The 14,988-nt window shown below is 43.3% G+C and overlaps 1 protein-coding gene across 5 annotated transcripts in view; it reads left to right on the top strand.

Moving 5' to 3' along the window:
* rerea (arginine-glutamic acid dipeptide (RE) repeats a) overlaps window positions 1-8,501 on the top strand; it is a 131,044-nt gene extending 122,543 nt beyond the window's left edge. For 3 of the 5 annotated variants that reach the window (XM_053317183.1, XM_053317182.1, XM_053317185.1), the window contains 9 exons: window positions 437-636; window positions 869-1,030; window positions 1,117-1,230; window positions 1,329-2,707; window positions 3,380-3,602; window positions 3,688-4,408; window positions 5,779-5,955; window positions 6,066-6,246; window positions 6,351-8,501. In XM_053317183.1, the coding sequence (XP_053173158.1) occupies window positions 437-636; window positions 869-1,030; window positions 1,117-1,230; window positions 1,329-2,707; window positions 3,380-3,602; window positions 3,688-4,408; window positions 5,779-5,955; window positions 6,066-6,246; window positions 6,351-6,384 (3,191 nt within the window). In that variant the 3' untranslated portion in view covers window positions 6,385-8,501. The remainder of the gene's footprint in view (window positions 1-436; window positions 637-868; window positions 1,031-1,116; window positions 1,231-1,328; window positions 2,708-3,379; window positions 3,603-3,687; window positions 4,409-5,778; window positions 5,956-6,065; window positions 6,247-6,350) is intronic. The other 2 variants (XM_053317184.1, XM_053317186.1) reach the window with 1 other exon arrangement.
* The last annotated feature ends 6,487 nt before the right edge of the window (window positions 8,502-14,988 follow it).

Genomic DNA, 14,988 nt, shown 5'->3' with positions numbered 1-14,988 from the left:
ATGACAGATGGGCATCAGAGGATGTCAAGACTAATTTGATCAAATCAGACATGAGCCCACAGCTCGCGCACTCTCTCCACCTCATTATCCTTCCCCTCTTTCCCCCCCAGCTGGCTCCCATTGCCAGGCTACCATCTGATCACGCTTACATTACCACCATCACAACAAGGGTGGCTAATAACTTTGGCTTTTAGTGTTAACCCACACAGACCTTATTACTGCATTATTGAGGATTTAATACAGTATTTAGAGGACAGAGGGAGATGCTATCTTTGATTCGACTCCCGCATGAAAAAATCATATTTATCCCATCAGATGGTGAACTACAAAGTTAGTTCAGCACGTACTCTATATTTGGCCGTATTGCTGTAGTTGTGATATGATTTCTAAGTTTGTGAAAGTGTGTTATTTCACAACTGTAAATGGCTTTCCTCAGCCTCCAAGGACTGGCACCACGGGGGCCGGGAGAACATCTTGCTGTGCACAGACTGCCGCATTCACTTCAAGAAGTACGGTGAGCTGCCCCCCATTGAGAAGCCTGTAGACCCGCCGCCATTTATGTTCAAACCTGTCAAAGAGGAAGAGGATGGACTCAGCGGGAAGCATAGCATGAGGACCCGACGGAACCGAGGCTCGGTGTGTACACACTCCTGCTCCCCATCTATCCCTCTATTTTCACTTTCAGGAACCATAGCCTCAGATATCCCTGGAGCAATACAGAGCCAGACTACAAACACAATAAGCTAGTACCTAAGTACATATGTTGTTTCATATATTTGGTATTAAAAGTTGGATTTAGGTTTGATATTTATAATAGTATAGATCCAAATAGTGGTCGTGATTTATATTGACTGTTTGCTGTTAACAGATGTCGACGCTACGAAGTGGTCGTAAGAAGCAGACAGCTAGTCCCGATGGCCGAGCCTCACCTACCAACGAGGATTTGCGCTCCAGCGGACGTACCTCACCCAGCGCGGCAAGTACAGACAGCACTGACAGCAAGACGGACTCCATGAAGAAGCCCAGCAAGGTAAACACAGCTTTGACCACTTGAAAGTTGTATGTACATATGTCTGTGAAATGTACACTAATGGCTCTGCCGCTTTGGCTCTACAGAAGATTAAAGAAGAGGCTCCTTCACCTATGAAGAGTGCCAAACGGCAGCGAGAGAAAGGAGCTTCAGACACAGAAGAGCCCGAGAGGGCCAGCGCCAAAAAGTCCAAGACACAAGTGAGTCTGTGGTCTTTTTTTGTTATCTGTTTGTGTTTCAGTGGACGGCACAGACTTAGTGTTTTGATGCTCATGCTTATCTCTTTTCTGTCCCTCAGGAGCTCAGTCGGCCAGACTCGCCCTCAGAATGCGAGGGTGAAGGAGAGGGAGAGGGCGAGAGCTCTGATGGGCGCAGCATCAACGAGGAGCTCAGTAGTGATCCTAAAGACATTGACCAGGACAACCGGAGCTCCTCTCCAAGCATCCCCAGCCCCCGTGACAATGAGAGTGACTCAGACTCCTCTGCCCAGCAGCAGCAGCTGCTGCAGAGCCAGCATCCTCCAGTCATCCAGTGTCAGCCAGGCACCTCAGCCACCTCCTCAGCACCTCCCCCGCCTACAACCTCAGCTCCCTCACTGCCCCCACAGGTCTCCCCCACAGCGGCCTCCACCTCTCTACCTCCCCAGCCTCTGCCCCAGGCAAGCCCAATGGCTCTTATCCAGTCAGGAGCAGCCCTCCACCCTCAAAGGCTTCCTTCTCCTCATTCACCTCTGACTCAGGCACCTCCTCCTGGTCCTCCAGTCCCACCTCAGTCATTACCCAGCTCGCATCACGGGCCCATGCCTCCCATGCCTCATCCACTGCAGCCCGGCCCCTCACACATGCCTCATCCTCACTCCATGCCCCCTCAGGGCTTCCCTGTGGGTCAGTCTCAGGTCCCACCACCGCCAATCTCTGGCCAATCGCAGCAGAGGCCACACACGCCTCCCCCCCAGTCCCAGTCATCTTCTCAGAGTGGAGGCCAGCCTCCCAGAGAGCAGCCCCTGCCCCCCGCTCCCATGTCCATGCCTCACATCAAGCCTCCACCAACCACACCTATACCACAGATCCCAAACCCACAGTCCCACAAACACCCACCCCACGTGTCAGCACCTCCGTTTCCTCAGATGCCTTCAAACCTGCCTCCACCTCCTGCCCTCAAGCCCCTCAGTTCTTTATCTACCCATCATCCTCCATCAGCACACCCACCTCCTCTCCAGCTCATGCCACAGGGGCAGCAGCTTCAGCCTCCCCCAGCCCAGCCTCCAGTTCTCACCCAGTCCCAAAGCCTCCCAACATCAACCAGTCACCAGCCTCCTCCAGCTCCACCTCTGCCGCCCTCCGCAGCAGCATCACACCCCAACGGGCCACCACAGCCGCCATTCTCATCTCATCCTTTCAACACAGTTCTACCTCCAACCGGCCCTCCCCCATCTTCATCAAACTCTATGCCAAGCTTACAGCCTCCATCTTCCTCCGCTCCATCCTCCTCCATCTCTATGCCACTCCCTGCCTCAGTCACGTGTGCCGGCCCGGGCCCGTTGCTCCCGCCTGTCCACATCAAAGAGGAGCCTCTGGACGAAACAGAAGAGCCAGAGAGCCCCCCACCTCCACAGAGAAGTCCCTCCCCCGAGCCTACTGTCGTCAACACACCCAGCCACGCCAGCCAGTCAGCACGGTACGTCTACTAATGATGATTTCTATCCCAAAACTATCTGTAAAAGACAGAAACACACACCTGCTCAAGCCGTTATTTATCAGGAGTGTGTCGAGCTGCTTACTGGCTTTTCAGGTCACCGATCAGCTCTCAAACACATTCAACAATAAAGAGTCTCTGCCTTCATGTTTTAAGGCTTTAGTGTACACAACAAATCAAATGTCCTCAGCAAAACTGGCATCCAAGGCCACAATTAGCCTTGAGCTCTGACTGGCTGATGGCGAGGAATTATCGTGGATGGAGAGCAGGGAGATTAATTACAGTGAGATGCAAGTGAACTGAGGCATCTGAATATGAGTATGTGTAGTTGCCTTGTGCTTAAGTGGCTCTCAGACTTCCAATGAATAGCAATGAGGATTTTAATACATACTCAGCACAGCAGCAAAAGTGAATGCCGAGGGAGTTTGTTTCCTTTTGAATAATAGACTAGTCTAAGCTAATACAAGTCGCTTTTGATCTAATGGGACATTATCTCAGCCATTCAACATGAAATATGAAGAAGGAATATCCCAGCTCTAGTCTATTCTGTTTGTCACAAGTATTCATTAATGGATTAAACGTTCAGTTTTTCTGTGTAAATGTTGAATATACTAAATGTTTTGTTTGTTTGTTATTCTCTAATGTGACCTGCAGGTTCTACAAACACCTGGACCGGGGTTACAACTCATGTGCTAGGACAGATTTCTACTTCACACCCCTGCCTTCTTCTAAACTGGCCAAAAAACGAGAGGAAGCGGTGGAGAAAGCCAAGAGAGAAGCAGAACAAAAAGTCAGGGAAGAGAAGGAGAGAGAGAGGGAGAGGGAAAAAGAGCGAGAAAGAGAGCGAGAACGAGAAAAGGAAGCAGAACGAGCTGCGGTGAGTGGTTTTGGTTGTTTCCTTTTCGTTGCTGTTAAATGTTTTCTTTTAAATTGTACTAAATGTGGTATTTCTGCCCTCACAGAAAGCCTCCAGTTCCACTCACGAAAGCAGAATGGGTGAACATCAGATGGCCGGTCCCGCTCACATGCGTCCACCCTTCGACGGCCCCCCAACTACGATTGCAGCTGTGCCTCCATACATCGGCCCCGACACCCCTGCCCTGCGCACCCTCAGCGAGTACGCCCGACCCCACGTCATGTCCCCCACCAATCGAAACCACCCCTTCTTCGTGTCCCTTAACCCCGCAGACCCGTTGCTGGCCTATCATATGCCCGGCCTGTACAACACTGACCCAGGCATACGGGAGCGCGAGCTGCGAGAGAGGGAGATGCGTGAGAGGGAGATTCGTGAGAGGGAGTTGAGAGAGAGGATGAAACCTGGTTTTGAGGTTAAGCCTCCAGAGATGGACACACTCCACCCTTCCACAAACCCCATGGAGCACTTTGCCCGGCATGGGGCCATCACGTTGCCCCCCATGGCAGGCCCTCACCCCTTTGCCTCCTTCCATCCAGGCCTGAACCCATTAGAGCGCGAGCGGCTGGCACTTGCTGGGCCCCAGCTGAGGCCAGAAATGAGCTACCCAGAGCGGTTGGCTGCAGAGAGACTCCATGCTGAGAGGATGGCCACAGTAGCCAATGACCCCATCGCCCGTCTACAGATGTTCAGTGTTACGCCACACCACCACCAGCACTCACATATTCACTCCCATCTACACCTCCACCAGCAAGATCCTCTTCACCAAGGTAAAAGACAGCCCTGCTCATATACACGCACATTTTTACATTATGGTACATTTGAAAATGTTTTGTCAGAGTTGTTTTTTATATTTCCAATAATAGACATATTGTAGATATTTCATGTAGAGTGAAATTCAGTATTTAGCCAGTTTTTGGTCTTTTTTATTAGTGCAGCAGTGATGTTGCCCTAATTAAATTTATAGTTGAGAAGAAGAATTAATCTAACTGATATTTATCAATACCTATACACCTATATATTTTACGTATACTTTTGCAGACATATTCAGCATGTGTACAATTGTACATTGATATTTTATATATAATTATTTCCATGAATTGTGTAAATGAATGCATGCATGCTTTGTTCAATACCTGAATGTTTTGTTGTGTTTTATCAGTGTTACTGTGAGATGTTATGTAATTATACATTTTGAGATGAAAAGGGAGATCTTGGTCTTCAGTGCAGAAGATTTTAATTAAACTATAGCTTTAAGCATAACTTTTTTTTTTTTAATTAGGGGACCAAGATTAGAGCGTTAGGGCACTCCACAGATTAATTGTTACCCATTTATGATGTAGCAATTTTTGGATAGAAATTAATCTGTTATTTAAATTAATAGCAAATTAGTAGAACATCCTTAAACCCAGATCTAAGATGTTCCTATTAAGATTATCGTGATTTACTGTATGAAAGACTTTGATACAACTAAAACAAATACAAGGATTCTATTATTATAGAAGATAGTTGAAATAATGCAGCCTATCTGAAACAGTGTATCTGCACTTATAGGATGTTGTTTTACACTGCTGCTATTGACAAAAAGAGTGCAGTAGAATAGGAAGTAGACCTTAATTAATAAGTATTAAAGTCCCATAATTGATTGATATAATTAAGTTGGATAATGAGCAGTAAAGAACTCAAGCAAATGTAAATGAACTTTTTAAGATGTAGTACAGCAGAAGCATTGATCAGTGCTCTGCATTAAGAATTGAGTGGTGTGTAATCATACCCAATTATAATACCTATAATATGAAAGTGACTTTGAATTCATGACTTCCACCTTTCTAGATTAAAATTATTTACCATAAACACTGAAACTCTACCTCATATTGTGTTCTTTCTGTAGTAGTCTACACCATTGAAATATGAGTTGGATAAAAGCATGTTATATGCATATATATACCCACATTAAGTCTCTGATAGAAGTAGCAGATGTTGTGCTGTGGATTAATGCAGTAGTGGTCCCTGCACTCTTTTGGTCAACCTTGAGATGTTTTATTGAACTGTCTGTCACTAATGACTGTAGCATGCATTTTTTGTGATACACAATATTGTGATGAGTGTACCCTATACCTAAGATTCTGACACCCAGAAGGTGGTGGTGAATGTCTTGTATGTCCTCCAGGGTCGGGGGCCCATCCACTGGCAGTAGATCCCCTGGGAGGCCCTGGACCTCACCTGGCCCGTTTCCCCTACCCACCCGGCGCCATCCCCAACCCTCTCCTTGGCCAGCCACCGCATGAACACGAGATGCTGCGCCACCCAGTCTTCGGTAGGCTCTTGGCCAATGTCAACTCTCATTAAGAGTAATATCACATCCAATCTATCAATCTGACTTCTGCCAGATCGCCTGATCAAATCTTTGGTCTGTGTCTCCTCCAGGTACTCCATACCCACGGGACCTACCAGGAGGCCTGCCACCGCCCATGTCAGCAGCCCACCAGCTGCAGGCCATGCATGCCCAGTCAGCTGAGCTCCAGCGGCTGGCCATGGAGCAGCAGTGGCTCCACGGACACCATCACATGCACGGAGGACCACTGCCTGGCCAGGAGGACTACTACAGGTCAGACAAACAACACAAAGTAGACTCAGGAAAAAAGATCAGATAAACAGTACATCCATCTTGGATTTGCCGAATACTAATATTTGATTTTGTTTGTGTTTCAGCCGGCTGAAGAAAGAGAGTGACAAGCAGCTGTAACCAGTCAAGGGAGGCAGTGACTAACAGGTGTAGGACACGGGAAGTTGTTACAGAGCGGTCTTGCAGAGGCTCTCCAGGGTCTTCTGAACACATTCAGTTATGAAGAACAGAAAAGGCCAAGTGGATCGTCTGAGAAGAATTCTTCAATATTGGGTTTTTTTTGTTCCTGTCAAGGACGTTTTTTATTATTATTATTTTTCAAGACATTGACATTCTTTGGTATATAGCCAGTAGTGACAACGTCCTCAAGACTCCTGCATGACAAGCTTCCCTGACGTTTTTTTGTAGGTGCTAGAACAAGACACTGTGCTTATCAACAACAACAAAAAAAGACAAGACCGGTCAGGCCGTTTATGGAAAAATAACAAGTGCTATCTTAAATTCAACATTTATTTTAATACATTGTTGGAGGTTTTTCATAATTTTAAGAAAAGCTACAGCATGGCGTTTTTGAGTCTGTAAATAGTATATATAAACATATAATTATTATTATAATTATTATTATTACTAGGTGTGGACTCCAAACCAAGTCGTTTCAACCTCCAATTGTTTTGAAGCATTATCCCTTGTTTCAGAGGGGAGCACCATGGCATTATATGAGCAGTTTCTGAGAGAGTTGCGGTTCAGTTGTGACGTTCCTCTGACATCACTGTGTTAGATTTAGTCCCACATACACTATGTAAACCATAAACCTGTCACACCCACATCCATTCATCACACACAGTTGACACGTATCAGGTTTTCCGAATGTGTAAACTCAACATGTTGAGTTAATGATTTGAAACACTTGAAGAGACAACACAGTAGTCACTGAGGCTTTTGTGGAGTGCACGCTGAAGCCATGAATTAAAAAGAAAAAAAAGTTTGCACTGAAAGAGTCATTGAGCTCCACATGATTGGTTTTATCCTTTTGCTTAAAATCAGTATTTAAGTCAAAAAAACACTTCATTACTTTCTTGTTGTTTTTAAAGGGAATGGTTTTAATTGTGTTTTCTTTTTTTTTCTTTTTTTTAAATTGATATCTGAAGCAGATCAGGCTGAACTGAGTAAAATCTTTGCTTCAGATTCTTTTAAATGCTGATGATTGGGACCTAAATTTTAATATTGTTCACCATAACCAAAACCTAACAGGACTTTAGGATTGTTTTAATGTGTGAAAGGTTGTAAGTCGGTGTCAGTTGATTTGTGGTGTCGCCTTTCTTCACCTGGTCCCGTCATCCATGTTTGTCGCAGGGCTCATATCCGACTGAGTCATCCTCCGACTAGGCTGTAATAAAGTTCACTGTGACACTAGAGGGGGCCTGCCGACACATGACGACCAGGACGTAGAGGGTCGATGATTGTGTGTGAATGTGTATGTTTTCCTCACAATTTTTCGTATGCCTCGGTTCTTTAAGGATACGCACGTCCTCCTGGGCCTCGGGAGCTGCGTGTTTGTGTGTGCCACTGACTGTTACAAGTATTGTTGATCTGTCTTACCAGTGCACATGAGCCCAAGTTTGCTTTGTTTGTTGTTTTTTTAGCTGTGGCCATGACACAAGTTCTGCATTTGTTCCATGCACTAAGACTGTTTGACCACCATGGACATTTAGTAAACTGTGGTTATTTTTCTGTACGTACATTTAAAAGTGACCATATCATCCCTCAGAGCACTATAATTTACATTTTAATGCTTGCAAACATCATCAATCTCATGCCCCCTTTATAAAGTCCAAAAAGTCTTTCAAACCCTGACAAGAATTGTCACTCTGTCTTGCCATCTTCCACCAATTCCTGTTCTGACGTACTCCTCATCATCCTTTGCCTCGTTTCCTGACGACTCCCTTGCCTTTTACTCCCTCTTTTTGTGTCTCCAAAACCTTTGATGTTAAGTGTTGTCAATGGTTTAGCTTCTTGTTTCAAAGCGGCAATAGCAGAATGTAAATTCTGACTGCTAAGATTTATATATATACTGGTATCTTGAAGCTTATTGTATATATGAGTAGTCGCCATGGGATGACACAATGTAAACAAAAAGTAGAAATAATAAGAAAAATTGTGAGTCCTGTGTTCTCTCCATTTGAGTATTTTGTAATTTTTTTGAAAAATTTGTGGAATTAAAATAAACGACTAAGTTACACCACAATACACGACTTGTTCTTTTTTCTTTATATGCCTTTTGATACATCGGTGAATCATGTTTCCTTCTTGGTAAGCAGTTATTTGCACGCCGACGTAGAGCAGACTGCAAAATCCCAGCAGCCATGAGACAATAATCCTGTTTATAATCCTGCAATTTTGATTACTCACTGCTCGAATAGCAGAGAAAGACAGCAGAAAACACTCCTAATTCCCCCTTTTTCTTTACATAAGTGAAATGTAATTCTCCAGCTGAAGGAAAGGGACTATTGCTGGCTCTGTTTTGATAATACTCATGTCCTATATTTGCTCTTGAATAATAGAATTTGTGCTTGACGAGAAACGTGTTGCAGAATACATCAAACATTCCCGTTTCTCTCTTCTTTTTCTTTTTTTTTGCAGCCTCCCATTTTTTCAGCTTCACAAATACAGAGCTTTAAGAGATCACACCAGCAGCAGGTAGTGATTCTCAGAGCTGAATATTGCACTGCTATGGTATAATAACATCAAAGCCGGGCTAAGCCAGAAGGAACACCTACTCAGGCTGAGATGCCTCGCTATCAGCGGGGCAGGGCTGTCATTTCATCCTGTGTGTGGGGAGTGATAGACCAGCAATCTGTGATGGTGTGCCGCAGCAATGGCTGTCATTTTGAGAGGGAGCTATTATTCCACTGCTGCTCTCTGAAATGATGCCCTGTCCTCGGGAAAATCGAGGTTCCTCGGATGCTCTATCCCGGGGCTGTCATGTGACGGAGGTGCTGCTTGTTGTTGCTGGCTCGCCTCGTATCACCTCTACATAAGACACAACAAGACGTCAGAGCCGAGCAGCGCTTGCTGGTTGAATAATTCATCTCTTCTCCTCCTCCTTCTCCTCCTCATCCTCCTCCACACCGGCGATGGAGCGACTGTGACTTGTGTCAACTCAAATCCTTCTCATAATACTCTATGTACCCCTCAGGCAGGCACACAGGGATACGTAGTCTTAGAAAATCTGCTCTTTCTGTCAGAATAGCAATATGATTTGTGCTGTTCTCACTGTGTTATTGTGTCTGTTGCAGCAGGTCTCGGACACGGACCCTCCTCATCTTCCTCATCCTCCTGTCTCTCCTTTCGCTCCACTGGGCCTGCCTGCTGCAGAGTGTGATGCTCAGTGGCAGAGAGGAGCCTACATGCTATTAGTGCGTTCAGTTGGAAGGTAGCTGTGTTCTTTCAGCGGGTAGCTCTGCGGCTGCCCTGTAGCCGAGCAGGGACCTGTTTATCTAAAAATGAGCTGTGTTGACACATAGAAATCTGCTGCTGTTGTCTTCCTCATCCACTGTCTGGATTACACATACAAGAGACATGATAGGGTGAATAAGAGTAATGTGGGACAAATTATGCAGTTGTAATATATTTGTATATCAAGGCAGTACATTATATCTGCAACCAGTACCATTATGAAATCCCTGAGGTTGTTTTCTAATCTTATCAGAAACGAGGATGCAAATATCACACTCAGAGAAGAAATGGTAAATATTCCTTGTGCCAAATTGACTCAGATTATGTGTCTTTCCTAATGTGGCACAATTAAGGCTGAAATATGGGACACTCACTGAGGCTGCAATGTATAAATCACCTTAATTCATACAATAAAACCTTCTCTGGTCAGTAACACTCAAGGCCAAAGTGTCCATGTTTGGACATTTCAGTAATTACAATGTTTTTGCTGTTACAGATAGTATAGTAATGTATTATATTATGTAGTATACTAATATTAGTAATAATAGAATTTTCAGCCGGCCTCTAAGTTAAAATACCTATTGGCATAACACATTTATTCTCACATTTATTATATGACTGTCCCACATTTCAAAGCGCATTTTCTAAAGTGGGACAATGAAACACTGACTGAAATAAAAAACTAAAAAACCATAAAACTGTATTTTTAAGGCATAAATATGTCATAGACAATCTGATATCAATCAGCCACATTGCTTCATTTATGACAGATTTATATCCTTGACATTAAATTACTGAAAATCCTTTGTCACAGACCTTAACTGGATTTCACATCAAGTACTTCCTGTTGGAAAATTGGATTGCCCTAATCATCACATGTGGAGTAATGTGATTTCAATTACATGATATTGCAGGTTTAATGTGACAGCAGTCCTAATCATTAGCATTTGGTAGAAAATGCCAAAAGAGATGCATTTGAGCTCAGTGTCCCACATTTGGCAGTGTCCCACATTACACTAATTCCCCCAACTAGATATTTTATGTCTCTTTTCCCTAACAGGTGTTTGGTGTAGACATAAAATCACTGGCTTCATTTTTTCTCTTGATGATATTTATTTGGATTTCATCCTTTTAAGCAGAGTCTCATTCAGATCTGGATCTGTCATTTACAGAACAAGGCACATGTGTTTATGTAAAAACGCCACTCAATAAATTGAGCACAGCTGTAGGAATTTGATGCATGCAAATAAAGGTAATTAAACACATCTAAAATTCAAATGAGCCCTTCTCAAATATGCAAACATGCATTTTATTTAAAACAAGGTTAGTGGCTGAATTTCAGTAATCTGAATATGTATGTCAATAAAACAACCTTCATTTTCCAAGGAAAGGTTAAAGCAAGGTTTTTCCTGTAAAACACTGGAATGATAACTACACCTGGGGGGGTACACTTTTAGAGGCAGCTAGATGGTAAAATACTTAGATTGTGATGTTTCAGTCTGCTATCGAGCACTTTCCCAGTAAAGTCAATATAAAAGTCCTACAGAAAAGATTACTGTTGCATCTGTCACAAAGCAGCCATGGAAATAAACCTGCTGCTTCATGAAAGACAAAACATCCTTCAGATCTCCAGATAATTGACCCCAGAGTGTGTCCAGTGTCACCGTCCTCCTCCTGCAGTTCCTATAATCACTTCTCTCTTGCCAAACACAGCTCATGGCTTCTCCTACAAGTCTGTGCGGTGAGAAACGTGTTACCCAGTCTGTGGTCTTGAAGTTCAGAAGTGATTTTAAAAACAAAAAGGAAACAGGAGGAGATTTCGGGGAAAGAGATGGAGGGATCTGTCAGGAAATCATGCATGGTCTGGGGATCTCTTTTGGCATACTTTCAAAGTTTTCATACCATATGAGAAGGTTCATTTACTCGAGACTCTGCAGGAAGCAACTTTTTTGCTCCTGTCGATTTGTTTCTCATACATGAAGTAGTCACGTTCTACCCTGCTACAATTCAGAGGGAGTTTTTTACTACACTACATTCATTTATCATCTATAGTTATTAGTCACATTTCAGATTTTACATAAAAAACCGTAATTGGTTCATGAAATATGATGCATTGTTGTAAAGTATCCCATAGTAAATAAAATTGTTCAAACTGGTTCCACTTTGACCAATCACCACATGATCCAACAATATAATAATGTAACAAAGACCCGTCTACTAAAGTACTTCACTTTTCATATTTGAAATAGATTTTGTTGTAAATACTTTTACTGAAGTAAAAATTTCAATGCAGAACTTGTGGTGCAGTATTTTTATAGAGTGGTATTGAAGCTTTTACTTAAAAATAAATTATGTGAATACTTCCTCCGCCACTGCTTCATACTTTTGTTGCTTTACTATAGTTATTTTATCCAAAACATACAATCCTCACATAACAAGCATATAATGGGTTTTCATGTCCACTTAGACCAGCTACAACATTATATTATTATATTACCACCTTGAGACCAGACCTGGTATTCTGGTCAAACTCTCTGCACACTGTCTACTTTGTAGCACTGACAGTACTCTGAGAGGATGCTGTCGATGACGCAAATGAGAGGAAGAGGCTGCGGTATGCTGAGATGGCAGCTGATGCAGAACAGCAAGGCTGGAGAGCAATCGTCCGTCCAGTGGAGGTTGGTTGTCGGTGCTTTGTAGTAACATCCACGACTAGGCTGCTGAAGGGAACTGTGAATCTGGAGCCAAGCTCTGTGCCAGACTATCAAGAAAACATCAGGGGGTGCAGAACGCTGCAGCCAATGGATATGACCCCAGCTAGGCCCCAAGAGGATTGGGACACACACCGGGGTCTGATCACCCTGCAGAGGTCCAACTTCAGCAGAGGTTATATTGTGAGTAAGAGGCCGAAACATCCAATGATGCTGAGTTACACAACTAATGATGTGTCCTAGATAACATCTGCTGGTGGTGGGCAAATGGATTCAATATTTATGATGGAAGGTGCTTGCTTGAAAACCCCAATGACTGACCGACTCCCCCAGTTGAGTCCCACCACTGTTTGTACACCACAGCAAGTTAAATAAGTTTAGTGTGGAGGCATCTGCAGGTACAAGAGGTCACAACATCACATCCTATGAATTAAGATATAAAAAGGGTTCACATATAAGACTGAAATGATGGATACTTTTACTTATTGCATATACATTTGCTACAAAGATTTTTAATGCAGGACTCGTTTATCTTTGTGATATCATTTCTTTTACTCTGAATACTTCCTCCATCACTGCCAGTCTGTTTGGGAGTTGAGTATCAACCTGTAGTTTCTCAGTGTGTTTTCAAGACACTACCATCATAAAAACAATAAAGCCCTACATTACATCTCAGCTGGACAGCAATAAAAAGTTTTTTGAGAGGGGAGCGAATAGCAGCCCTGTACTCCAGGACATGATATATTTTATGTCTTATGTCCAAGAGTCGTCGGCCATTTTGACCCACAGTAACATTCAATCCTTGCATGTGAGTTGTAAAGACTTCCCCTGTGTGTGTGTCTGTATCAGTGTGTTATCTGTGTATCTGTTGGCATTGCTGCCTGCTGTGTGTTTGGGGCCTGGGTTACAGCTCCAATGCTTCTAATGATATCCTGCTTTCACATTCCTGTCATAGCCGATCTGGATTCCCCCTTGTCTGCACCAGTGGATCAGCCCAGTGCGGCCACTAGCCCAGCCCGTGCATTCCTCACCCATTCCCAACACACACACACACACCCTTGCGAGGCCTCTTACTGACGCCTACTGCAAACCTCACACTCTCCCTCTCCCTCACTCCCTCTCCCTTCTGTTTCTATTGTCTTGAGTTAAATTTCAAGGGAACAGCCTGTAGCCAGAGTCCTAGGAACTCTTTGTTCAATAAAGCGTGCCAGGTTCAGTTCCTCGCTGGCAGAGGATAGACAATGCAAGGCTCACACGCTAGACTTCCAGGCTCCTCTTTAATGTGTTGTCATAAAACATGCAGCTGGCAGAGAGTTAACGTTCAGTGGGGCTCTGAGCTGCTGCAGCACACTGAGCCCTGGGTACTGCCCTTCCAACTGTCCCCAAACATGTTTCTTATTACAGCGTCTGTGCACTGTCAGAGTCACATAGACTTGACATTTCAGCTCCTTCACAGCGCAGCATTTCAATTCGCCGTTCACCCAGTGGAAATCTGAAAAAATAAGAAGGCTGCTGGAGCTACACTCTACAAAAATGTCCTTCACTGTCATCTCAAAATATTGGGACAGTAGAGGGATATTGGATCTTTTGGCAGCGCTCTCCTTTAAATTTATTTTTCAGATGAAAATAAGACTTCAGGCTGTCATCTGATTTACTTCTCCTTTGCTTAAAGAGGAAAGAACCTCAGAATGAATTTAAGAAACAGTCTGCATACTGCAGTGTGGCCAGCCCCTAACCCTTTAATGTGTAATCATGTGGGTTTCATTACATTTTCTAACTGGAAAACAGATTTGTTTTAGCCCTAGCATTTACAAACAAATTCTATTACTATTTAAACCAGAAACTTTATAATAAATTCCAAACCAACTTGTACTAAGACGGGGGTAAAGGTACAATTCAGGAGTCTGTTTGACATTATGAACATCGTTATAAAAAATTGTAGCATGTAGCTGCACAATCCAGCACTTGTTGAATTCAATTTGCTCTTATTTTTCATGCAGATGGCGGCATTTCAACCCTTTTTTCTCCATTAGCTCAACACCAAATAATCTGAGCTGCAAATGATCACAGAGGAGAGCACCGTCTTTCTCATTTATTGCATTAAGTATTAGCGCTTGTCTCTGAATGACCACTGTGTCATCACAGCTCAACAATATCCATGATTATTCATGTATTTTTCAGTGGACTCCAAGTTTTAGAGAGAAGTGGATATGAAAGTTGAATCAAAACAAAAGCTACAACACAATAACTCATCAATATTACGGCTATTTTTTTAGTTTCAACAAAAAAAATATGGAATCTTTTCTGCAGTTATTTTAGATCTTTAAAAAATGATCCCATTCAAACAGACATATAAATGTGACATATACATTTTTTTTCTAAAATCACACACAAGTTAGAATGTGAAAAAAAACTAAAAGAAAATGAATATTGTCTATCAGGTTAATCACAGTATGGGTCACAAACAGTTTATATCAGATTTATTGACTTTGTTCAGCTTCCTGCTCTCAGAGCGGATGTAGCCCAGAGAATTAAAGTCAGTTAGACCTGATGAAAA

Source organism: Scomber japonicus, chromosome 4, assembly GCF_027409825.1.
Source record: "Scomber japonicus isolate fScoJap1 chromosome 4, fScoJap1.pri, whole genome shotgun sequence".
Classification (NCBI taxonomy): Eukaryota; Metazoa; Chordata; class Actinopteri; order Scombriformes; family Scombridae; genus Scomber; species Scomber japonicus.
This window is presented reverse-complemented; position numbering and strand designations above follow the sequence as displayed.